General features: G+C 41.7%; 1 protein-coding gene across 1 annotated transcript; it reads right to left on the reverse strand.

The window, feature by feature from the left end:
- Nucleotides 1-1,010: 1,010 nt before the first annotated feature.
- Nucleotides 1,011-24,432, reverse strand: DAD1 (defender against cell death 1). The gene is made up of 3 exons (XM_077770278.1): nt 24,111-24,432; nt 13,520-13,694; nt 1,011-1,253 (listed from the first exon to the last, which is right to left on the reverse strand). Exons 1-2 carry the CDS (start codon nt 24,319-24,321, stop codon nt 13,564-13,566), a joined length of 342 nt encoding a protein of 113 aa, XP_077626404.1. The 5' UTR covers nt 24,322-24,432; the 3' UTR covers nt 1,011-1,253; nt 13,520-13,563.
- Nucleotides 24,433-24,438: the final 6 nt, after the last annotated feature.

Consider the following 24,438-nt stretch of genomic DNA (forward strand, 5'->3'; position numbering starts at 1 on the left):
TTTGTTTATTTTTGAGAGAAGGAAAGGCAGAGAGCAGAGCAAGTGCACAGACAAGAAGATAAGGAATCCAAAGCAGACTCCAGGCTCTGAGCCCGACATGGGGTCTGAACTCATGGATGGCGAGATCATGACTTGAGCTGAAGTTGGAGGCTCAACCGACTGAGCCACCCAGGTGCTCCGCCGGCCTCAAAGATTTTTAATTGGTCTGGGGTGTGACCTGGGCACTGGACTCTCATTTTTAAGTTTCTCAAGCAATTTTAATGTACAGCCAAGTTGGGAGAACCTCTAAAGCACAACTCATCATCTCAGTGGTCAGCTAAATTTAAATGGAATTCTCAGCATAGCTTAGTTCCTATATATAGCGCCACGATGGAAACAGGGTTGCTAGCGTGATACACATAAATATACCTACACTTCAACCAGCAGATCTACTGCTCTACACAAGCCGTATCAGGACTTCTGATCTGAAGCAAGTGACAACACTGATGGTTAACTCCATGTATCTCATGAGGATTAGAACCCCCGAGATGGTGGCAAGAACAAAATGAGAAAATATTTGTGGAAGTGGTTTGGAGAGTACCGTTTCCTATACACAAACATACATACAACCCTCACATTTTGCACTCTGCTCACACTGCCCACATTTCACTCTTCACCACTAAAGCAAGCTGAGGCATGTAAACATGGAGGTACCCGTGGAGTTCAATTTCTAACAAAGTGTTTAAAGATGCAGCTCCAGGAATGCATTGTCATAAGCATGGAACCACCTGCAACAAGTGTGGGATTAGTAAAGGATTACCAGCCACAGGGAAAAGACAAAGGACTGTCATTTCCCAGGGTCGTCAGCACTGCCTTTTGTCATTAGCTTCAGATACACTTAATGAAAACAGGGAAGCAGATTCACAGTTGCAAGTTTTCCGCTTCTAAAGGGCTCTGCAGAGGACTGAAAGTAAAGAAGGATTTTAATACCAATAAAGAAGAAAAATAAAAAACAGAGCCACAGGCACAAGAAGGAGTGGCATGGAATTTATTAATTTGAAAGGCAAAAAGGAGGTTACACTTAATGGAAAGTAAAGGTCATCTTCATAAACGCTCATTACAAAACTGCTCTAACACAAAAGCAAGGGAACTTCTCTGGGGTCTCCACCTACATCCCAAATCAGAGTCGGCAGTAAGTATAAATCTGAAGAAAATCCACGTGTCCCAAGTTGCCATCTCAAAAGCTCTTATCCAGGGGAAAGCAAAAAGTGAACCTAAAAGAGAGAAGCAGAAAGGTAAGAGAGATATCCAAGGTTTTAAAAAAATGTCTTAGAACACTACAAGACAGGACCCCAAATCCTTAAAACAAAATTCTAAACCCACAAAGACAAAGACAACCATGAGGTTCCCAAATGCTGGACAGTATTTAAGCCAGGCTAGAACAACCAGAATAAAGCAAATATTTTTCATAGAACATTTCATATCCATAGAAAGGAATCTTCAAATCTGAATTCCAAGTACACTGAGGCAAAACTTACTAGGAGTTGTAGGCGTGAGTTCCAACCCTGGGTCTACAATTAATAAGTTTCGTGACTTAACAGAAGTCACTCTGACCTCTCTAGCTCACAAACTCTCTGGGGGGGGGAGACGAAGAATGCAATGAGCCTACACGGCTTTTCTGGATCTAGAAAGCCTACAAAGCACTCAATTTCAGTTGGAAGAACAGAGGGTGAAAGGAAGAATTCAAGAGAGAAAAAGTAGAGAAAAACTCCCAATCTCCAATTTAACATGGAAAGAGAAGAAATAATTTTCACTGACAGATAAGGTTATTTCTGGCAAGAAGGTGGAGGATAACTCCAAGAGAAGCAGTCACCCTACCGCTAAGCACTTGAGATGCGAGCTGGAAGCTGTGAGATGGTTCCTCTCCCACCAAATCCAGGAGAGCTGTCTGCCTTGTGTGCTGCGATATGGGTGCAGCTAAAATGTGGCCCTGTAGCTTTAGGGGCTCCAGTACACCGAGTCATTTTCTCTGCAGTGTGCCATGAACATACTGTAATCTCCTTTGGGTGTCACGACTTGAAAAGGGTTGGAAAGGACTACCTTTTGGAAGAGTGGAGCTACCCTGGCAGGTAAAAGGACACCACCTTATTCTGCGTACCAGTTATGGTGACCTAGAGATTCTAGCATCAGAGCTTCATGGAAAAGATGAGACTTCTACCCAGAATGCTTTTATGTCAGTAACAATGGTGCTTAGAGACATGATATAGAACTATACAACATTCTTGTATCAGTAGAATTATAAGATATGCATAAAAGAAAAGTGTTCATGGTGCCAAAAACAAACCTATTAAAACTCACCTATTCACTCCATCAAACTTTTTTTTTTTTTTTAAGCAATCTCTACACCCAACAGGGGGCTCAAACTTACAACCCTGAGGTCAAGAGTCACACACTCCACCAACTGAGCTAGCCAGGTGCCCCACTCCATCAAATTTGTTAAGCAAAAAACTCTCTCAGGGTGACTGGGTGGCTCAGTCAGTTAAGCATCCAACTTCGGCTCAGGTCATGACCTCACGGTTGGTGGGTTTGAGCCCCACATCAGGCTCTCTGCTGTCCGCACAGAGCACGCTTCAGATCCTCTATTCCCCTCTCTCTGACCCTTCCCTGCTTGTGTTCTCTCTCTCAAAAAAGAAAATAAAAAAAAAAAGAAAAACCAAAAAACAAAAAACCACACTCTGGCCACAGACTATGAATTATGAATGCATCAGTTCTAATGGCCAGGTGAAAGCAGACTGGAACATAAGGCCATTTCAGTGAGAAGCCCTGACACAGAATTATAAAAGAAATCTTAGTTTAGTGCAAAAGTCAAGTTTTGAGTTTCTATGGTATTAAAACGGTCAAACAAATCTAAGACACTAGGGCTGGTCCATCTAGAAGGCAAAAATGACTCATGAGATTAAGTCTCGTGATAGTAGTTTTCAGAAAATTCTACATAAAAAAAAATCTGCTCCCTTCTTTTAAGACAGAACTACATTTACCAGATAGTATTCTAAAAGCAGAGGATCTAGGATTCTTTGAAATGTTAACAAAACTGGACTATTCAACAGCTCAGAAGAATGGCTTCAACTGCTAACCAGGGGATAAAGGTTTCAGGAAACTAATAAAATTTCTTCCCATAATATCAAGACATGCAAAATGGAAGGCACCTACTGAGAGAAGTTAGCATGACTTCTTCAGTCTATTTCACGCATGCAGAAAAGACCGCGCCATCTGATCAGTCTGCTCTAATCATCTTAACAGAAAGCCAGGCACAACACAAAGTTAAAAATAATTATTCTCTGTATAGATAACAAAAGATAATGCCAGACAGGGTCATTTCTATTTGGAATCCGTATTCTTCTCCAGCATCATCTCTATTCAGACACCAACACTGAGCATAGGCTCAGATACTAATTTTCCTTCAAATCATCGTATCCTGGATCCTGGTCACCCAATTAACAGCGAAATTAGAGAAAATGTGAATCAAGACCATTCTGCAGAAATTCTAGGTTCCCAGCTCCATGTGAATCACTACAATTTCAGAAGGCATGAATCATGCGTTTCTAAAAATGAAAGGGGCTTTACAGATCAACTAGTCTGATCCTCTCATTTCATAGATGAGGAGGCAGTAGGTACTGGGAGTTTAACAGATTTTTCCAGAGTCGTGCTATCTTTAACACTGAAGCCACTAGCCATATGTGTCTATTTAAACTTAGTTAAAATTAAATAAAATGTAAAATTCAGTGCCTCAGTCAGGCACATTTCAAATATTCATTTAACAACATGTGGCTAGCAGCTACCATACCAGATAATATAGACTTAGAACTATTTCCACGTTGCAGAGTTCTACTGGAGAGCACTGGACCAAGGTCATCCTCTGGATAAAGTCAGGTCTCCTGATCTGCCATCTCTAGCACGTCCTCTGGACCCAAGGTGACCATCTTTGTAGAAATATTTTATTTACTTATTTTAAGTAATCTCTATACCCAATGTGGGTGGCCAGGCAGAAATATTTTAAATAGCCTACTTTCATTTTTTCCTTATCAATCTCTCCTAAGCTTTTCTCATTGAAAAAAGAGAAGTTTAATATTTTTAATGAAAATCTTTTAACAAAAAGATGTAATTTATCATCCAAAAGTCTCTGAACAAAATAGAGAAGAAAGAATATAAGTTTAGAGTCAAATATCTGTTATCAAGTTACCACTCGATCACTTAATAGTTCCAGGGCCTGGCGCCTGGGTGGCTCAATCGGTTAAGTGTCCGACTTCAGCTCAGGTCATGATCTCACGGTTCGTGGGTTCGAGCCCCGCATCGGGCTCTGTGCTGACAGCTAGCTCAGAGCCTGGAGCCTATCTTCGGATTCTGTGTATCCCTCTCTCTCTGACCCTCCCCTGCTCATGCTGTCTCTCTCTCTCTCTCAAAAATAAATAAAACATTAAAAACAAAATTTTTTAAATAGTTCCAGGGCCTGGACAAGTTAATTTAATATTCACCAAGGTTACGGCGCTTGGCTGGCTCAGCTTGTAGAGAATGGGACTCTAGATTTTGGGGTCATGAGTTTGAGACTCACATTAGGTGTACAGGTTACTTTTTAAAAATTAAATTTCACCATGGTATAACTCCTTCATGTGTAAAATAGGAATATTATTATTCATCTACCTCATCGCAAGGTGAGCCATGAGGATCACATGGGTTAATGTGTCTAAGAGTATATGTGAGTCCCACAAGCCTGGTAATGTAGTAAATGTAAAACATTTTGCAAATGTCACCAAATTTGCAAACATTGCAACACTGCAATGCAATGCACTGCAAACACTGCAATCTTATGCAAACATTGTGTCTTTTGTTATACATACTGACACTAACTTTCCACCTCTTGTGGATGATGATGGAAATCTGGTAATACGATAAAAAGCAACAATGAAGAAAAAAGCAAAGCTCAAGTGAGGATCCACATAAACAGCACAATCTGCCTCAAACACAACGGGAACTATCATAAATCCTAATAATCATGGGCTATAGCAGCTGCAAGAGAGTGATGACCATCCAGGCCTATTCCTTCATTGCGCAGCCAGGGAAACTGGGCCTCGGAAACAAGCTTATTTGTCCAGTCAACTAGTTAATAGAGCAAACTCTACAATGCAGGCCTTCCAATTTCTAGTCTCATGCTTGTGCTCTACACTACAGTCTCTCATACAAATTTCTTCCTTGGCTTTTTTCTTCCACAGCACTTTCCATGTCTTAGCACCCAGTAACTAAGGATTTAGCTATTTTTATAGTATTTTCTTACAGTTGAAAGGATTTATTTATTCATACACTCATTCAACAAACATGCACAGTGACTGTTCACTTCATGCTAAGCCCCGAGGTCCTTCAGGGAATTCAAGAGTTCAGTGGGAGAGATAGGAAAGCAAATGAACAGTTTCATAACTATTGGCTAAAGTGCAGCATTAGAGGTAAGCACAGTGGGCCCCAGAAGAGCCTTCTATACAACTTGGGTAGGAATTATTCAAGCTGCAAGGATGGAGAAATAAGGTAAGGAATTAGGGCAGCAATGAACTTCATAAACACAACTCTACTTGATATATTTTCTTTATTGGGAGCTTTAAACAGACCAAATACAAAATAGAGCTCAATCACCAATTAGTCATTAGTTCATATGTCAGTCTATGAACATAGTCAATGACTGATCATTAGTCATATTAGTTCATATAGTTCATAATCACTAATTAGTCATTAGTCATAAAATAAGCAGATTTAGGGCTTTAACAATGGGTAAAGAATTAATCTCCCCCTCAAACTGGCAAAAAAAAAAGGGGGGGGGCTGAAAAAAAAAAGATTATACTGTATGTTTAGCTCAAAATAAAGTCCACAAATTTAGAATAGTTCCCTTTTTGAGAACTTACTTGGTGGCTAGCTCTAATTCAATATAAGAGGAAATGTTAAAGAGAAAATGGAATAAAAACTGAACAGCGCCCCCCAGTCAAAAACCTTAAAGATTATTACCAGTGGAGGTCATGTTGGGAGCAAAAACAAGTCTAGGATGAATCAAAAAGGTGCTCTTCAACTGACAAGAAAAGGAAATAAAGGGGGAAATCTGTGGGTCTCCGTGCACTTGAGGATCCTGGATAAAAAATCCCTAAGCCACATTAAGGTTGCATGACCTTTTGAGCCTAACTCCACACTGCCTACCTGTGGCCAGAATGTAGAGAAACCCCCACCTGGCATCTAAGCCCACTTGGACCTCTGCTGCCCTCCTGTGACCACAAAGAAACTAGATTTTATCACAAAGGTATCAGTGGTTCCCCATCCCTACCCCTCCCCCATCCAACTCAACTTTTGCTTCCTAGTACATTCTGGGCATATGAAACGTACAAGCCACTAGGTGGCAGTAGAGCCTAAAGAATATTTAGATTCCCTTCCAGGGGAAATCTTCCAGAAGACACTACACAGGAGTACCCTTTTAGTCNCACCCCCACCCCGCCCCCATCCAACTCAACTTTTGCTTCCTAGTACATTCTGGGCATATGAAACGTACAAGCCACTAGGTGGCAGTAGAGCCTAAAGAATATTTAGATTCCCTTCCAGGGGAAATCTTCCAGAAGACACTACACAGGAGTACCCTTTTAGTCAAGGTTTCACTTTCCACAGTTACTGCAGTCAATCATAAGGGAAGCAGATGACCCTCGTGACATATTGTCAGGTCAATAGTACCCCAACACTAGGTCACAACACCTACATCACACACCTCACTTCATCTCATCACATAGGCATTTGATCATCTCACATCATCACAAGAAGGGTGACTACAGAACAGTAAGATGTTCTGAGAGAATATAGTCACAACACCTTAATTCCAAGATGTGTTACAACTGTCCTACTTTGTTATTAGTAACTGTTGTTAATCTCTTACTTGCCCTAACTGATAAACGGAACTTTAGCACAGGTATGTATGTATAGGAAAAACAATAGTATACGTAGGGTTTGGAACCAGTGGTGGTTTCAGGCATCCACTGGGGAACTTGGAATGCATCCCCCACAGAGAAGAGGGGACCACTGTACTTCCCTGATAAATTCAAAAAGCCAATAGCAATTATTTGTAAATACCACTTCTTGTCAGAGTTCTGTTCTGCCCAGCCCTGTTAGTCCCCTTGTTCCAGCCAGGATTGAACATTATGAATTTTTAAAGATCTGTGGGAGAATGGCCTCTATTATAAAAACAATGGAACACTAATAAGATTTTAGCATGAGCATTGGAGCAGTTGGCAAACAACTTCCCCAGGGGCTGAGCACATTTCTAAGCTCAGGTTTGTCTCTTGTGCCCAGTTCACTTTCCCTCAGATCCAGGGACCTTGTCATCAGGAACTTCCTTTCCCAAACTGATCCAATGTAGCTATGTCCCTCTTTTCTTCATTTGCCTTCAGAACACCTCAGATAAGCTGACAGTTTTTGAAAAGAGCTTCACAAAGAGACATAAAGAAACACAAGAAATAGTTTACAGATAGTATGTAAATTTTAAAATATTCAAATCTACTGAACTTCCGTGTCATAAATTTCTCCAAAATAAATTTACAGCTGCCGAGGTGCCAGACACTGATCAGCAACTCCAAAGCTCGCTAGGAGCATCTTTTACTTTTGCATTTTCATTTTTAGGATCATCTAAACAATATCATGAGTGGTGTGCCAGGCTGGCTCAGTCAGTAGAGCACGCTACTCTTCATCTCTGGGGTCACTGAGTTGGAGCCTCATGTGGATGTGGAGACTGCTGAAAAATAAAGCGAGGGGTGCCTGGATGGTTCAGTTGGTTAAGCGTCAGACTTCAGCTCCATCAGATCTCACAGTTCCTGAGCTTGAGCTCTGCGCTGATAGTGTGGAACGTGCTTGGGATTCTTTCTCTCAAAATAAATAAACTTTAAAAATACATACATACATACATACATAAAATCATGAGTTTATTCTTACTACCGCGATAGCCACCTATATAACCAGTGCTGCCAACTGGGTGGCTCTCTTACCACAGGATGGGTTTTAGGGAGACCACAGACGCTGAAGGTTGGAAAACATGGTGTTAATAGATCTAGGTTTTACATTAGTCCTGGCTGAATGAAATTGTCATAGAGCTCTGGTCTTACAGTGGAGGGAAGGAAGGAAACTTTAGTTGAATCTACAATGTCTAATCTGTTCAAAATCTTTAATTTTTTTTGTATGTTTGTTTATTTCTAGGAGAGAGAGAGCACAAGCAGGGAAGGAGCAGAGACAGACAGAGACACAGAATCCGAAGCAGGTTCCAGGCTCTGAGATGTTGGCACAGTGCTCGATGCAGGGCTTGAACCCACGAACTGAGAGATCATGACCTGAGTCAAAGTTGGATGCTTAAATGACTGAGACACTCAGGCGCCCCTAATCCATTCAAAATCCTAATTCCCAGCAGTGGTTGGTTAGATTATTCTCTGTACTTTTCTGTATTTTTTAAACTGTTATAATAAAATCAAAGAAAGAAAATAATAAGGGGAACACAGATAAATAACTTACTTTTTAAACACATTTCTTTTAACTCTGCATCAAATACTCTAAACAAGCAAAAATGGGGTATAAGAGAACTTTTTGAAGTCAAACTGGATTATCAGACCTTAAAAAAAAAATTTTTTTTTAATGTTTTATTTCTAGGAGAGAGAGAGAGAGAGACAGCATGAGCAGGGGAGGGTCAGAGAAAGAGGGAGTCACAGACTCTGAAACAGGCTCCAGGCTCTGAGCTGGCAGTCAGCACAGAGCCCGACGCGGGGCTCAAACCCACAAACTGCGAGATCATGACCTAAGCGAAAGTCGGACGCTTAACCGACTAAGCCACCCAGGCGTCCCTATCAGACTTTTTTTTAATGTTTTATTTATTTTTGAGACAGAGAGAGAGGGACAAAGTATGAGCAGGGGAGGGGCAGAGAGAGAAGGAAACACAAAATCTGAAGGAGGCTCCAGGCTCTAAGCTGTCCACACAGAGCCCGACAAGAGTCTCAAACCCCTGAACCATGAAATCATGACCTCAACCGAAGTTGGATGCTCAACCAAGTAAGCATGCCTAGGTGGCGTGCCTGTATTATCCGACTTTCTTTTCTGTTAATGGAATTAGCAAACCTATCCTCATGAGGTTATTTTATTCTTTTTGTTTGTTTGTTTATTTTTGAGAGAGCACAAGCTGGGGAGGGGGAGGGAGAGGGGGACAGATTATCCAAAGTAGGCTCTCGGTGCTGACGGCAGCAAGTCCGATGTGGGGCTCGAACTCACGAACTGTGAGATCATGACTTGACATAACATGAGCATCATGTCAGATGCTCAACTGACAGAGTCACCTAGGTGCCCCCCTCATGAGGTTGGGTTTTTTTTTGTTTTATTTATTTCTGAGAGAGAGAGAGAGACAGCGTGAGAAGGTGAGGGTTAGAGAAAGAGGAAGACACAGAATCTGAAACAGGCTCCAGGCTCTGAGCTGTTAGCACAGAGCCTGACACGGGGCTCAAACCCACGAACTGTAAGATCATGACCTGAGCTGAAGTCGGAGGCTTAACAGACTGAGCCACCCAGGCAGCCCCCCCATGAGGTTATTTTAAAAATAAAGTAAGACAGGGGTGCCTGGGTGGCTCAGTCAGTTTAGTGTCTGACTCTTGATTTCAGCTCAGGTCATGATCTCGTGGTATGTGGGGTCAAGCCCCGCGGGATTCTCCCTCTCTCTGCCTCTCCCCTGCTCAAACTCTCTCAAAATAAATAAACTTTTAAAACATAAAAATAAAAAATAAATAAATGACACAGAACAAGAAGCACTTGAAGCCTGACCCATGGTGAGCTCTCGCTATCTGTATCTGTTAATTACTTCTCCTTGAACAGATTTATTTTAACTCCATGCCATTTTCTTTTGATCTGCCTTTTTTTAGAGTAGTTGAAAAACTACTACATTTCAGCTAGTTTTAAATGTCATCCCAAATTCATGCAAGAGCAATACACTATAGATGTTTATTCTTGTTATACCCAACGCTCAATGTACTTGGCAAGTATGGAGAATTCTGCTCGAGATGTTTTGTTCTACCTTCTGAATTGGTATAAATATTGAGAACTTGGTTGGAAACTATTTTAAAAGTGTTTTGGCACACTACACGGAGAGCTGAGTTAGAAACACATTAAAAGGGCAGGGGCGCCTGGGCGGCTCAATTGGTTAAGCATCTGATTCTTGATTTTGGCTCAGGTCAGGATCTCACAATTGATGAGTTCATGCCCCAACGTTGGGCTCTGCACTGACAGCATCTCTCCCTCTCTTGTCTCTGCCCCTTCCCCTGCTCATGCTTTCTCTCAAAATAAATAATAAAATAAACTTAAAAAAAAAAGAGTTAAGGGCACCTGGGTGGCTCAGTTGGTTGAACATCCAACTTCGGCTCAGGTCGTGATCTCACAGTTCATGAGTTCAAGCTCCATGTCAGGTTCTGTGCTGACAGCTCAGAGCCTGGAGCCTGCTTAAGATTCTGTGTCTCCCTCTCACTCTGCCCCTCCCCTGCTCACTCGCTCACGCACGCGTGCTCGCTCTCTCTCTCGTGCGTGCGCGCTCTCAAAAATAAACTTTTTAAAAATTAAAAAAAAGTTAAAATAAAAAGCACATAAAAAAGGAAAATAGATATATGCTTAAAAATTGCAAGCAGAAGGGGTGCCTGGATGGCTTAGTGGGTTAAGCATCTGACTTCAGCTCAGGTCATGATCTCATGGTTCATAGGTTCGAGCCCCGCGCCAGGCTCTGTGCTGACAGCTCAGTGCCTGGAGTCTGTTTCAGATTCTGTGTCTCCCTCTCTCTCTGACCCTCCCCTGCTCATGCTGTCTCTCTCAAAAATAAATAAAACATTAAAAAAAAAGTTTTTTTTTTAATTGCAAACAGGAGAGTATAACCTGTGTCAAACAAAAGATCTCTGTGAAAAATCTTTAGGGCAATATCCCTGAGAAAAGGATTTTTCAATGAGCATACTCTCTACAGAATGATTTACCACTGTAATCTGGGATTAGAAGATTTTACTGTAGGGGCGCCTGGGTGGCTTAGTCGGTTAAGCGTCCGACTTTCGCTTAGGTCATGATCTCGCGGTTCGTGGGTTCGAGCCCCGCGTCGGGCTCTGTGCTGACTGCCAGCTCGGAGCCTGGAGCCTGTTTCAGAGTCTGTGACCCCCCTCTCTCTCTCTGACCCTCCCCTGCTCACGCTGTCTCTCTCTCTCTCTCCTAGAAATAAATAAACATAAAAAAATTTAGGAAAAAAAAAAGAAGATTTTACTATAGCTTGGGCCCATAATTCCCAGCTGAACAGGCGGCCCTAAGTTGTTAATACAGTCTATAGGACGCAGTTCCTGCTGAGTCTGCTTTTTTGTCTCTGTTTATGTCATAATTTTGAAATACGAAGCTCTCTACAGCAGAGTCCTCTTCCAATCACGACAGCTTAGGAAATCATTTTCCATGATTTGGTATCTCCCTGAGCCTAAAGAACACCCTTGAATTGTTCACTCTGTTCCCTTCTAAGCATACACATGACTCATCTAGAAGAAATAATTTTAGTAATCTAAAGTCAGTCAGTCAGAAGACGTAGGACTTTACCAGCAAGGTTACTATTAAATGAGAGCCCAAGAATCACTCATGAGGTCTGCAAGTGTAAGGTCAATGTTGGTGGTTTGGTTTCTTAGCTGTAATCAAAGAGTTCTCATTCTCAGATACCTTGTCTGCTGCCTCTCCTCCCAGATGGCATATACTCCCTTCTCTGGACTCCCACAGTACTTTGTTCAGATCTCTGGTGTGGCTCTAACTATGCTGAATGTTTATAGGCCTTCTCTACTAGAAAAGGTAAGAGTCACATTTTACTTTCGTTTGTATTACAAGTAACAAGGCACGGACTGTGACATAGAAGGTGTGGTAAGGATTGGGAGGGGGAAAGCTCAAGTCCTGATCAGGTTTCCAAAGAGTTAAATTGTATTAGAATAGTAGAGAGAAGTACTTCTCAAACTTTTTCACTGAAATAAATCATTTCTGTCAACTTACCACAATCAAAAATGAAACCTTACTTGAATTAACAGAACTGTTTTTGTGGTTGCTATCAATAACGGGAAGAATTCATCTAACACTGTAAGTAACCAATTCTCATTCATGCCAGAAACTGATCTGCATACACTTTGTGCACCACCGCTAACTCTTGTGTTATACTGCCGATTAGTACAAACATGACAGACTTTTTTTTTTTTAATGTTTTTATTTATTTCTGAGAGAGAGAGAGAGAGAGAGACAGCATGAGCAGGGGAGGGTCAGAGAGAGAGGGAAGATACAGAATCCGAAACAGGCTCCAGGCTCTGAGCTAGCTGTCAGCACAGAGCCCGATGCGGGGCTCGAACCCACAAACAGCAAGATCATGACCTGAGCTGAAGCCGGACGCTTAACCGACTGAGCCACCCAGGTGCCCCAAACATGACAGACTTCTATAGTTACAGAGGCTAGTCCTAGGATATTCTTCTCCCAAAAAGGAAAACATTTGCTAAGGTTCTTTTTTTTCCTACCAACCAACAGCAACAGTAAATGTTGTAATGCAAAGACAAAGAAAAGAGCTCATTCACTGGTCAGTAAGCCAGGCAGGGCACTCGAAGAGCACTGGGCCAAGAGTACCACTGGCGAAGGCACCACTCTGCAACCGCCTAACTGTGTGGCCACTGGAGGCCTCTGTTTTCTTATATATAAAATAACAGTGTCAAAACACAGTTTGGAAAACACTCATGTACTTCTTAGAGATTTAGGATTCTGCTTGGAAGAAAGGGCATACCACATCTGAAAGAGGCCAAGTAGAGAGGGCTTTTCAACTCTGTCAATCAAAACAACTCCAGCTCCATTGCTGTTTTATATACTGAGATTCTACATAAGAGTTTAGAGAAAAAGAAGCTCTACGCTCATAAAAGGAAAATGGCAAATGAACCAAATGACATCTCATCCTGTGTTTTAAAGTCTTCCCCCAAGCTAATCCAATTTCTCCGTTTATTTCCATTTTAGCACACACACTAACAAACGGCCACAGTCCTTCATTCAGCATATACTGGATGTCTATCAGGTATAAGCACTACACTAGGTACTAGGGGGACAATAGTCCAGAATTTAAAGTTAACTAAGATCAAAATAAGAAAAAAAATTATGAGCAAATCTCCAGGCAGAGCCTACAGTTTATGTCTCTTCCAAGATCTCCATTACTTTCAAGGCGTTACTGATGCAGAAATTAACGTATACAGGCAAACTCTTATTTTCTGTTATCTTAATGATTTGCAAAAGAGAAGAGAAGACAATGACAGAGACAGCACTGATGCCGCACGATAATATTAATGCATACTTTGCATTCCAGTAGAAAGTTCTGCAAATGTCTTAACAGCAATAAACCCTGTAACTATTATCAAAAGCAGCCACACTTGACTTCCATTCCTAAAATCAACATTATGGGACAAGGGGTATGATCACTACTTACACTCTTCTAGTCTCCTACTCCTCAATGAAGTAAATGGGAGCAATTCAGCCAACGAAGTTCATCACGACAAGGTGCAGGATGGTGCTGGCAAAGAGGAAATCAGCAAAAGCTCGCTCTGGGGAGATGCCTTGGAAATCCGCTTTGTTCTGTGGGTTGATCTGTATCCTGAGGCAAACTGCACAAGAAGCAAAACATGAAAATGACTATCTAGAAAAATAACACAAATATGACTGCTAATGAACACACCCATACCCTATGTTCCAGAAATTCTAACAGAAATGATGCATAAGTGCATCCAAAGGCACGTACAGGAATGATACCCATGACAGCCCACCCATGACAGCCACAAACGACAAACAATCTAAATGTCTCTCAACAGTCAAATGGATATATTATGGCATACGCACACAATAAAATATCACGCAGCACTGAAAAAGAACTTCACAATATGAAGGCATCCCACAACTATAATGTGAAGCAACACAGTCCAGACACAAAAACCCATGCTGTAGGATCCCATCTATATACAGCTTAACAGGAGGCAAACCAATCTACGAAAATATAAGCCATATAAGCCTCTTTCACAGGAAGAGGAATGACTGGGAAGGTGCAAGGAGGAGTCTAGGTACTGGTAACGTTCTGTATGTTGTTCTTGGTGCCGGCCAGACGGGTGAATTTAAGAACTCATGATTATACACTTAAATTTTATGCTCTTGTTTAAATTGAAAGAAAAAAAAAATGTGTCTCAAGCTAAAAACCAAAAGCTCACTCAGAAAAAGATATAGATAACTAACATATCTTCAGAACTCTATCTCCCAATTTACATTTATAATTATATCTCTAACGGGATGGAGGTGAGGCAATAACAAAGGGGCTGGGCTGAATGACAAAAAGTTATGAAACTGCAAATTGTTTTCAGTTTATTTTGAGAGAGTGTGTGTGCATGTGAGCAAGGAAGGGGCAGAGAAAGAGGGGGGTGGGGGGGAAGGAGAAGGGAGGAAAGAAAGAGAGAGAGAGAGAGAGAGAGAGAGAGAGAGAATCACAAGCAGACTCCACACAGTCAGTGCACAGAGCCCTACATGGGGCTAGAGGCCATAACACTGCAAGATCATGCCTGAGCCGAAATCAAGAGTCTGATGCTTAACCAACTGAGCCACCCAGGCACCCCAAACTGTGAATTATTTTCTAATAAAATGTATATATTGGATAGCACAGACTATAAATGCAAGATGCTTATTCATGAAGACCTCATAGTTATAATCTTTGATCTTAAAGTTCTAGCAGCTGCTTGTCTCAAAAAAAGGCAAGAAACCTAAACTATATAATCTTGACAGCGAACTCCACTGCCACATTCTATATCCTTGAAGATGCCAACCTGATATGTCAGTCACCATTTGACATGAAATGGAAGCTCCAAGAGTACATTTTTCCAAATATCTTTATGCCTGTGTTAAATAATTACATTACTTAAGAAAACCCAAATTTGCTTCAGGCTAGCATCCCCTACATCACCAAGCAAGAAAACGAAATGAACTGAGATCTAACCCAAAGATCAGAAAACTACCAAACTATTTCTCCAGAGGCCATCACCATGTCAACAGTTTTCATTATGCTTAAACACGTAAACACTGTGGAAACACTACTTATCTTTTCAAGCACCTGGATCCTTCAAAATATGAAAGACACTGACTGAAGCAAGGGCAACTAATTAAAATCTTGCTGTGTGGAGTACAGACTGGTTCAACCATTTGGGAGAGTTGGCAATATCCATTAAAACTTAAAATGTTTTTACTTTTTGAATAAGGAATTTGTCTAGCAGAACAAAGAATTTCTAACAGCATGTTCATAAAGTTGAAAAAAAGTGAACAATCCAAATGTCATCAAGGGGATTACTTCAATAAATTACACTTATAGACATGCAGTGAAATCCCATGCAATTATTTTTTTTAAGAGAGAAATAAATTCTCTATATGCTGACAGTAATGATATCCAAGATATATTAAGTGAAAAAAAAAAGCCAAAAAATTATTCCACTATTTCTTTTAAGAAAAAGATACTATTTTCACATTTCTGTTAGTTGGAACCTAGGAAAAAATTTGGAGAAATAGAGACCAAACTATTAACAGTGGCTCTTGAGATTGAGGGTGGGGACAGAGTAGTGTTTCAGAAAACATGAGGGGACAAAAGAGAAGCTCCCTGTGAAGGTGGCTAAAGTAATGAATTGATGTCTTTTCATTACCACATCACAGTAACCCACCTTATTTGAATGACAACGAAAAGAATCAGAGTTCCATGGAGACAGAATGGACCTTGGAGTTATAAAGTCCAACATCGATTTGATACATAAAATGCCGAAGAGGAGGTGGGGGCGGGCATACTGGGGGAGGCTATATGATCAAAAGTATACTCTCCACTACTAGAATCTGAGAAGCCATCCCCGGGGGGAGGGGGGGCGGAATTACACACCTTCCAGAGCCTGTATTACTGATAGGGGTGCCCTATCCCTCATAAGCATGGGGATACAAAAATGGCAAAGAAAATCTGTTCAAAGAGCTCCTCCACAAATGATCCCTCAGTCTCTCACTAAGTACTTCCAGAGATGGAAATTTACTACCTCCTAAGACAGACAGCTTCATCTAAGCAGTTCTAATTCAATCTGTCTACTTAAATGTTCATTCACCCAGCAAAATATTTACTGAGCACCTAGTATGTGCCATGCATCATCTCAGGTGCTGGGAACATGGCACAGAAGAGTCAGACAAGAGTCTGACTCCCAAGAAATTTACACTCTAATAGAAACATATAATAAGTAAGCAAATAAACAAGGAAATATCAGGTAGTGATATGTGCTATGAAGAAAATAAAACAAGGTAATAAGAAAGTGACTAGGAAGCTACTTTTATTTGGTAGTCACAGAAGGCCTCTCTTGAAAGTGCTACTTAAGACCAAAATTTGAAAGATAGGAGCCAATCAGGCAAAGACCTAGGGGCAGAGCATGCAGATAGCAAGAACAATCTTGAACATATTCTAGGTAATAACAAGTCAGACTGACTAGACTGTAGTGATTAAGGGCAAGACAAGGGCCAAATCCTGTGGGGTTTTGTAAAGCTTCAGTAAAGAGTCTGGATGCAGTTCTAAGTGCAATGGAACATTTCAGAGTTTTGAGCATATGAGTAAAATAATCTGACTTAGGGGCACCTGAGTGGCTCAACTGGTTGAGCATCTGACTCTTGATTTCGGCTCAGGTCATGATTCCCAGGATCATGGGATCAAACCCCATGTCAGGCTCCGTGCTGAGCCTGGAGCCTGCAAGCGATTCTCTTTCTCTCTCCCCCTCTGCCCCTCTTCCCTGCTCTCTCTTTCTAAAAATAAAAATAAGATTCTCTTCCTCAACAATCTCCCCAGCTCGCACTCGCTCTCTAAAAAAACAACAAACCTGATTTATAATTTTAAGGTTGCTAGAACTGCAGTAGAGAATGGTTTACAGAGTTAAAGGAGCAGAGGAACTGCACAGGAACTGAAGTCAGGTAATGGTAGTAAAAATGAACGGAAGTAAAGAGACACAGGCTGTATTTTGGAGAAGACTGGGCTTGCTGATGAAATGGATGTTAGAAATAAGGGATGAAAGAAACCTGAAGTCTTGACTTCAACCAACATACTGACTGGTAAAGAGGCAGATGGCTGGGTGGAAAGGTTCAATTTGGAGTTTCAGATCAGATATCGTGTGAAGATGAACAAGTGGATTTTCTAATTTGGAATGCAAGGAATGGGTCAGAACTAAAAACATTAATGTGGCAAATTGTAGTTATGCAGACATTATTTAAACCCACCTACAGAAAGAAATTCGAGAACAGAAGGTATCTAGCACCATGTCCTGAGACAGAGAAGTACCTAGCACAAACAGAAGGACGGGAAAACCAATGAGGTGAGAAGGAACAGCCAGGACACTGTAATGCTTCAAGAAGAAAGTACTTCCAACAGGACGAAGCAGCCAACCACATTACATACTAAATGTTGTACATTCACTCAAGGTGAGATAGGTGGCCATTAGGTTTGGCAAGATGGCAAGCATAGTTTTACTGGAGTGGTGGGGACAGACCACCACAAGAGTAGGGTAAGGAATGAACAGAAAGTGAGAAAGCAGAAGCAGCAACTATTCTGCCAAGGTATTCTGTGATGATGGGGAAGAAATGGAATGGCAGCTGGAAGGGTATCTGGGACCAATTTTTTTTTTAATTTATTTATTCTTGGGAGAGAGAGAAAGAGTGCAAACATGTGAGCAGGGGAGGGGCAAAAAGAGAGGGAGAGAATCCCAAGCAAGGTCCACACTGTCAGCACAGAGACCGATGTGGAGCTCAAACCCATAATCTGTGAGATCATGACGTGAGTCAAAAATCAAGAGTCAGAGGCTTGACTGACTGAGCCTCCCAGGTGCCTCCTAATCGGATAATACCACAGTATGCTTGTATGATGGGAATGATTCAGTAGAGACAGAGAGGGGCTTTTTCTTTGTTCTTGTTTTTTGCTGCAAAAAAGGAGATTTTATTAAAGCACGGGGACAGGACCCGTGAGCAGGAAGAGCTGCTGAGAGAGAAATATTAATAATGCAGAATGGAAAAACAACTGCAGAAGTTGAGTCCCTGAGGGAGCAAGAGAACACTATCCAAGTGAGGGAGCTGGCATTGGACAGGAAAGGGACACATCAACCATTATCACGAGCAGTAAGTCAAAGAGTAAGTGTATAGGTGCAAATGAGCTGCTAGGTCTCCGTGCTGGGAAGATGAAAGGATTCCTGTCTACGTTTTTAGTAAAAAAAATAAAAGAAGACATCAACTGAGAATAAAGGAAAAGAGGATATACGGAAGAAAATTAAGAGAGAAGTTATGATGCATTATTTTGGAAAAATAAACATTTAGGGAAGTATTATAGGACACTGAGAAAGGCTGAGTGCCCATATGTGCATCTATTTTCACCAATACTTCTCCATCAGAGCACTACGTCCACCGACTTGTCTGTATTTCCCACTAAATTAAAAACTCTAGGACAGCAGAGACCATGTCTGTGGGTCTCACAGCTCATCCTCAGTACCTTGGCAGAGAATCTGACACCTAATTGCCTAGTATTCATTTAATTAAGAGCACACTCACAATTTAACATATACAGTGTTAAGCACTGAAGATGCAGAGATGAAAAGACAGTCCCTGTCCTCAAGAGGCCCACCTTCCAGAGGGAAGACAGACACACAAACAAATACAGCACCATATCAAAGTGCCACACCTCCCTCCCACCCTCTCCTCTCTCTCCCTCTCTCTCCCTCTCTCTCTCTCTCTCTCTCTCTCTCTCTCTCTCTCTCTCTCTCTCTCACACACACACACACACACACACACACGTGAAATAGAGATATAGAAAAAAGACCAAAATCTGCTGGAGGAGTCAAGGAATGGTTCCAAAGGGAAGCAGCACTTGAGCTGAGCTGTCTAAGAAGTGAAGAATTTCCCAGGCAGCTAAGCAAAATAGCTTGAGACAAGACAGCACATTCAGAGAATACCAAGTAACTCAATAACGCTAGGGTATGAAATACAGAGGAAGCAGAGACAAGAAATGTAGCTGGAGGTATAGACGGGATCAGACCATGAAAGAGCCTGGTGCCATGAAAAAGATTTTTAGGGGCACCTGGGTGGCTCAGTTGGTTTAGCTTCCAAATTAGGCTGAGGAGGGGCGCCTGGGTGGCTTAGCTGGTTAAGCGTCCGACTTTCGCTTAGGTCATGATCTCACGGTTCGTGGGTTCGAGCCCCGCGTCAGGCTCTGTGCTGACTGGCAGCTCAGAGCCTGGAGCCTGTTTCAGTCTGTGACTCCCTCTCTCTCTGACCCTCCCTTGCTCACGCTGTCTCTCTCTCTCTCCTAGAAATAAATAAAACATTAAAAAAAAAAAAAGTGAAAAACCTACATTTAAAAAGAAAAATTTGGCTGAGGTCATGATCTCACGGTTTGTGGGTTCAAGCCCCATGTCAGGCTCTGTGCTAACAGCTCCGAGCCTAGAGCCTACTTTGGATTCTGTGTGTGTGTGTCTCTCTCTCTCTCTCTGCCCTTCCCCTGCTGGTGCACTGCCTCTCCCTCTCCCTCTGTCTCTCTGTCCCTCTCTCAAAAATTAAAAACATTTATTTAAAATTTTTAATGTTTATTTTTTATTTTTGAGAGAGAGAGAGAGAGCACACGCGCATAAGCAGGGGAGATGCAGAGAGAGGGAGACACAGAATCCAAAGCAGGCTCCAGGCTCTGAGCTGTCAGGACAGAGCCCAATGTGGAGCTTGAACTCACTGACCGTTGAGATCATGACCTGAGCCAAAGTCAGATGCCCAACCGACTGAGCTACCCAGGTGCCCCCCCATTTCTTTTAAATGTTTTATTTATTTCTGAGAGAGAGAGAGAGAGAGAGAGGCAGCGTGAGCAGGGGAGGGTCAGAGAATCCGAAGCAGGCTCCAGGCTCTGAGCTGGCTGTCAGCACAGAGCCCGACATGGGGCTCAAACCCACGAACCGTGAGATCATGACCTGAGCCAAAGTCGGATGCTTTACTGATTAAGCCACCCAGGCACCCCACCCCAGAATTTTTTAATAAAAAACAGATATTGAGAGCCTGAGTCACTGAGGATGGAGAGCTAGCTACGGATATTAAAGATTTAGAAACAGGACTCTCAGGCACAAGGTTAGCAAACTTCTAATCTCTTAGATAGCAGTTATGATAGATAATATTAGGACCTATAAATCTGATAGATAATTCCCAAAGAAATGCTGGACTCCAGTCTACATGGCCCAAGAGCTCCCATGAGACAGTAAATATTCTGGATTAGGCCTTCTTGCCTTTTGAATTCAAACTGCTTTTGGATTTGTACACTGGAAGTTTTAATCCAAAACTGTTTCATATAGAGAATATAAACAAATCAAAAGTTGTAAAAATGACTTAAAACCTGAATTCAAGATCAAAGACTTATTTTTAACAAATCTTCATGTTTTCTGCTTATCCCTCCTAAATAGCACTCCAAATGAGTAGAAAGACGGATTTCACTTAGGTAAAAAAGGAAACTAGAAGGGCTGCCAACCCGAGAATGTTACTCTAACAAAGGAACAGATGTCCTCAGCTAGAGATATCTAACCATAAGATAAACAGTCAGCTGCTAAGGAAATATGAAATCTGTCTTTTTAAGCTTACTATACTTTACACTGTTGATCAAAAAAAAAGATTTCTCAATGGCAATCTTCTACCTCTGGCTCCTTGAAACCACAGGTAAGTCTCCCAGTCATCACGGAATAGAAGAAAACAGATCATTTTCACTGAGACCAAATAACACCAGGCTTTTAAAAAAGTATGACAGCAAAGAAAAAAAAGTGTGACAGCTTTCTACATTATTTAAAAATACACTGTTCAATTTCCAAAGAGCATCTGTTAAATTAACACATATAGAAGGAACGGAAGAAAATAGACTACCAAAAAGAAATTAGCAAACCAGACAAGTAACTTTTCCCTCTAATTTACCAGTGTAGGCTAACATCAATTGTAAGTCTCTCCCTTACTTAAATTTAGAAAAAAACAAAGCAGGGGGTTGGGGGCAGGCACCTGGCTGGCTCAGTAAGAAGAGTATGCCACTCGAGGTCTCCAGGTTGTGAGTTCAAGCCCCATACTGGGTGTAGACATTTCATTAGTAAATAAAAAAAATAAAAAATTTTAAAAAAATAAAAAATAAATAAATAAAATAAAATATAAATCCTGAAATTCTTTCCTATTACCTACAGAATAAAATCTTTGACCTGGGAATCAAAGCTCTAGCATCCACCAGCACCACCTAAACTTTCAACATAATCTCCTACAATTCCTATTTTCCAGCTAAATGGCCTCCTCTCTTCTCTTCTAACAGGAAACCACAGGAAAATTAGCAACCCAGCACCATAAATAGGTACAAGGCTTCCCTTCCCTACAATCACAACAAACGATAAACTCCGTATTTCAAATTTCCCATTAAAATGTTCCCTGTTGAGGGGCACCTGGGTGGCTCAGTCAGTTGAGTATCTGACTTCGGCTCAGGTCATCTCAGGATTTTTAGTTTGAGCACCATATTGGGACTCACTGTATGTAGCATGGAGCCTGCTTCAGATCCTAGTTCCTCTCTCTCAATTTAAAAAAAAAACCCCACTTAAAAACGTCTCCTGTTGGGGCGCCTGGGTGGCTTAGTTGGTTAAGCGTCCGACTTTCGCTTAGGTCATGATCTCGCGGTTCGTGGGTTCGAGCCCCGCGTCGGGCTCTGTGCTGACTGCCAGCTCGGAGCCTGGAGCCTGTTTCAGTCTGTGACTCCCTCTCTCTCTGACCCTCCCCTGCTCACGCTGTCTCTCTCTCTCTCCTAGAAATAAAAAAAAAAAAAAAAAAAAGTCTCCTGTTTAGGATCTGGGCTAACAAAGAGCAGAAGAGGTAGTAAGGGCAATTTAAAGGCAATGCTGTCAAAAGAATGCAAATGATACCCTTTGATGGTAACTATGAATTGTCATGACTCCTTTCTTTTCCTGAAGTGACTTTCATTTCTCTGGTCCAATTACCTATTATTTAACAGCTTTGGAAATCCCAACTCTCCATATTAACTCCACTATTAAAGTATCCTTTCACTATATATTCTCTTCAAAAATAAGCTATTACTTCTCACTGGGGAAGAGGGTGGGGAGTCTGCCAACTCAATTGTAGCTACAACAGCCTCAAAAAAATGGGAAAAGTTATCTGCTCAAAAAATCTTCTGGTTTCAGGGTGTCTGGGAGGCTCAGCCGGTGAAGTGTCCAAGTTCGGCTCAGGTCATGATCTCACGGTTCCTGAGTTTGAGTCCTGCATCAGGCTCTGTGCTGACAGCGCAGGGCCTGGAGCGTGCTTCAGATTTGTGTCTCCCTCTCTCTCTGCCTCTCCCCTACTCGTGCTCTGTCTCTCTCTCAAAAAAATAAACATTAACAATAAATAAAATAAAAATAATTTGCTCTGGTTTTATCACATTAATAACCTACAACTGTAGTCCACACCCACTCTTCAGTAAATCACACTGTTCCATGTAGCCCTGAGGAGGCATTCTTAACCTTAAGAGGCTTGTGAAACCAGGGAGACTTCAGCAATAAACTTTCTTTTTAATCAGCTTAGATCCCAACTCATTCCTACTCCCGCAGACCTGGAAGACAAAAATCATCAAACAAAGTCCCTAGAGGTTGTCAAAATTCCTTCTCCAGCCTTGATAATAAAATTCCTAGTCACAAAAAGTCAGGGACAGGGTGAGGGCAGGTGGGATTGGTCAGGACCTGGAGTAAAAAGGGGAGTGCTTCTGGTGCATATGATGGAATGGTAACATCTGAACTCCTGATAGCCAGGATGCTGCCACAGAGAGCCTAGTGTTGGTCATGTAGGACAAAACTCAAAATCATAATGAAACATCCGACTAACAGACTATTCACTCTAAAACCCCAGACCAGATTAGTGCGCAAGTCATTAAGTCTTCAGGCTTAGTTTAAGTCTGAGAAAGAAAGCAGAATATCTCTGCTTTGAGTCTGAACTAGCATTTGTGTAAAAACCATTCTACAGACCTATAAACAAAGAACCACTATAAATGAACAATTCTAATCCTGTATTTTGTCTGCGCCCCATCTAGACTGTAAACTCTTCGAGGACAAGGAGCATAAACCTGATGCACTCCCAAAGCCTTTATCATAGTATTTGTATTTGATTCAAAATCCAATTGATGGCCTGATAATAATCACACTGGGGGAAAAATTAATTCTGGCATGTTCTCAAAGTCAGAGAGAAGGTGATATCAGTGACTGGAAAGGCCCATCTGATGGTCCCCTATAAAGTAGACCAGCAAACACTCATGGGCCAAGCCTGAACTTGGCATTCATGTTGTTCCTATTGGGCAAAAAAAGGTCAGATTTTGGCCAAAAAAAAAAAATTATGGGACAGTCAGCTCTTGTTAAAATGACTGTCTACAAGGTTTTAAATGCTGGGAATCAGAATAAAAGCTAAAATAGAACTATGTGAATAAAAACTGAGTTCGGGATAATGAAATAACAGTTTCATCCACAAGAAATAAGTAGGAGCAGCTAAAAGCCAAAGTCAAGTAAAGGTTGATTCAACGGGCAAACCACCTGTATTTATAGTTTGGACACTGTTCACTGAAATGTTTCACTGGCAGTTAGCGGTGATTCGGCCAAGGTGACAGAGATGTTTCAGGGCTGGGTTTTCATTTTAAAGGTCTACCAACTTTAAAGATATTAGTTCAAACTAAGTGAAAGTTGGAATGGAGTTTTCCTGGACCACTATGAACACAGTGAACTGGATCACCAGGTTGAGCAGCAGCATGAAGAGGGCTTTTCTAGAGACTTAATTACAGCGGCTGGGCGGCTGTTTGGTATTAGGCTTGTGGTAACTTTTCCGAGCCTCAATTTCCCCACTGGCAAGGCCAACTCCTCTCATAACTTCACGAGGCGGTAATCTGATATAAAAGAGAGTGCTGTGGGAATAAAAGCAGCGCGCCAAGGTAAACACATTATTACTGCGATTTCTTATAGAATCATTACCCGCTAGGATGAAGCTCCCCACACAAGAGATGAAGCCCGAGAGAAAAGAGTTGAAGGGGAAGGTCCCCACGAGGAGACAATAACCGAACTGCAGCGCCCCGGTCAGCAGTATGTACAGGAGGTACGCGTCAAGCAACTTCAGACGCTGAGGAGTGGAGCTCAAGTACTCTTCTAAGAACCGCGAGATGACGGACACTACCGACGCCGACATGACTACACACTCGGTGCTCCGGCCTGCTCTCAGCAGACGAAACCGATGAAACTCCGGACGAAACCGATGAAAACTCCGGACGAAACCGATGACCACGCCGGATGTAGCCTTGGCGCC

The sequence above is a fragment of the Crocuta crocuta genome, unplaced genomic scaffold, assembly GCF_008692635.1.
Source record: "Crocuta crocuta isolate KB4526 unplaced genomic scaffold, BGI_CrCroc_1.0 scaffold175, whole genome shotgun sequence".
Lineage (NCBI taxonomy): Eukaryota > Metazoa > Chordata > Mammalia > Carnivora > Hyaenidae > Crocuta > Crocuta crocuta.

Coding starts and splice junctions, on each gene's coding strand:
- DAD1 (XM_077770278.1), bottom strand. CDS start 24,321: ATGTCGGCGTCGGTAGTGTCCGTCATCTCGCGGTTCTTAGAAGAGTAC. Junction 13,695..24,110: donor GGGGAGCTTCATCCTAGCGG/GTAATGATTCTA, acceptor CTTCTTGTGCAG/TTTGCCTCAGGATACAGATC.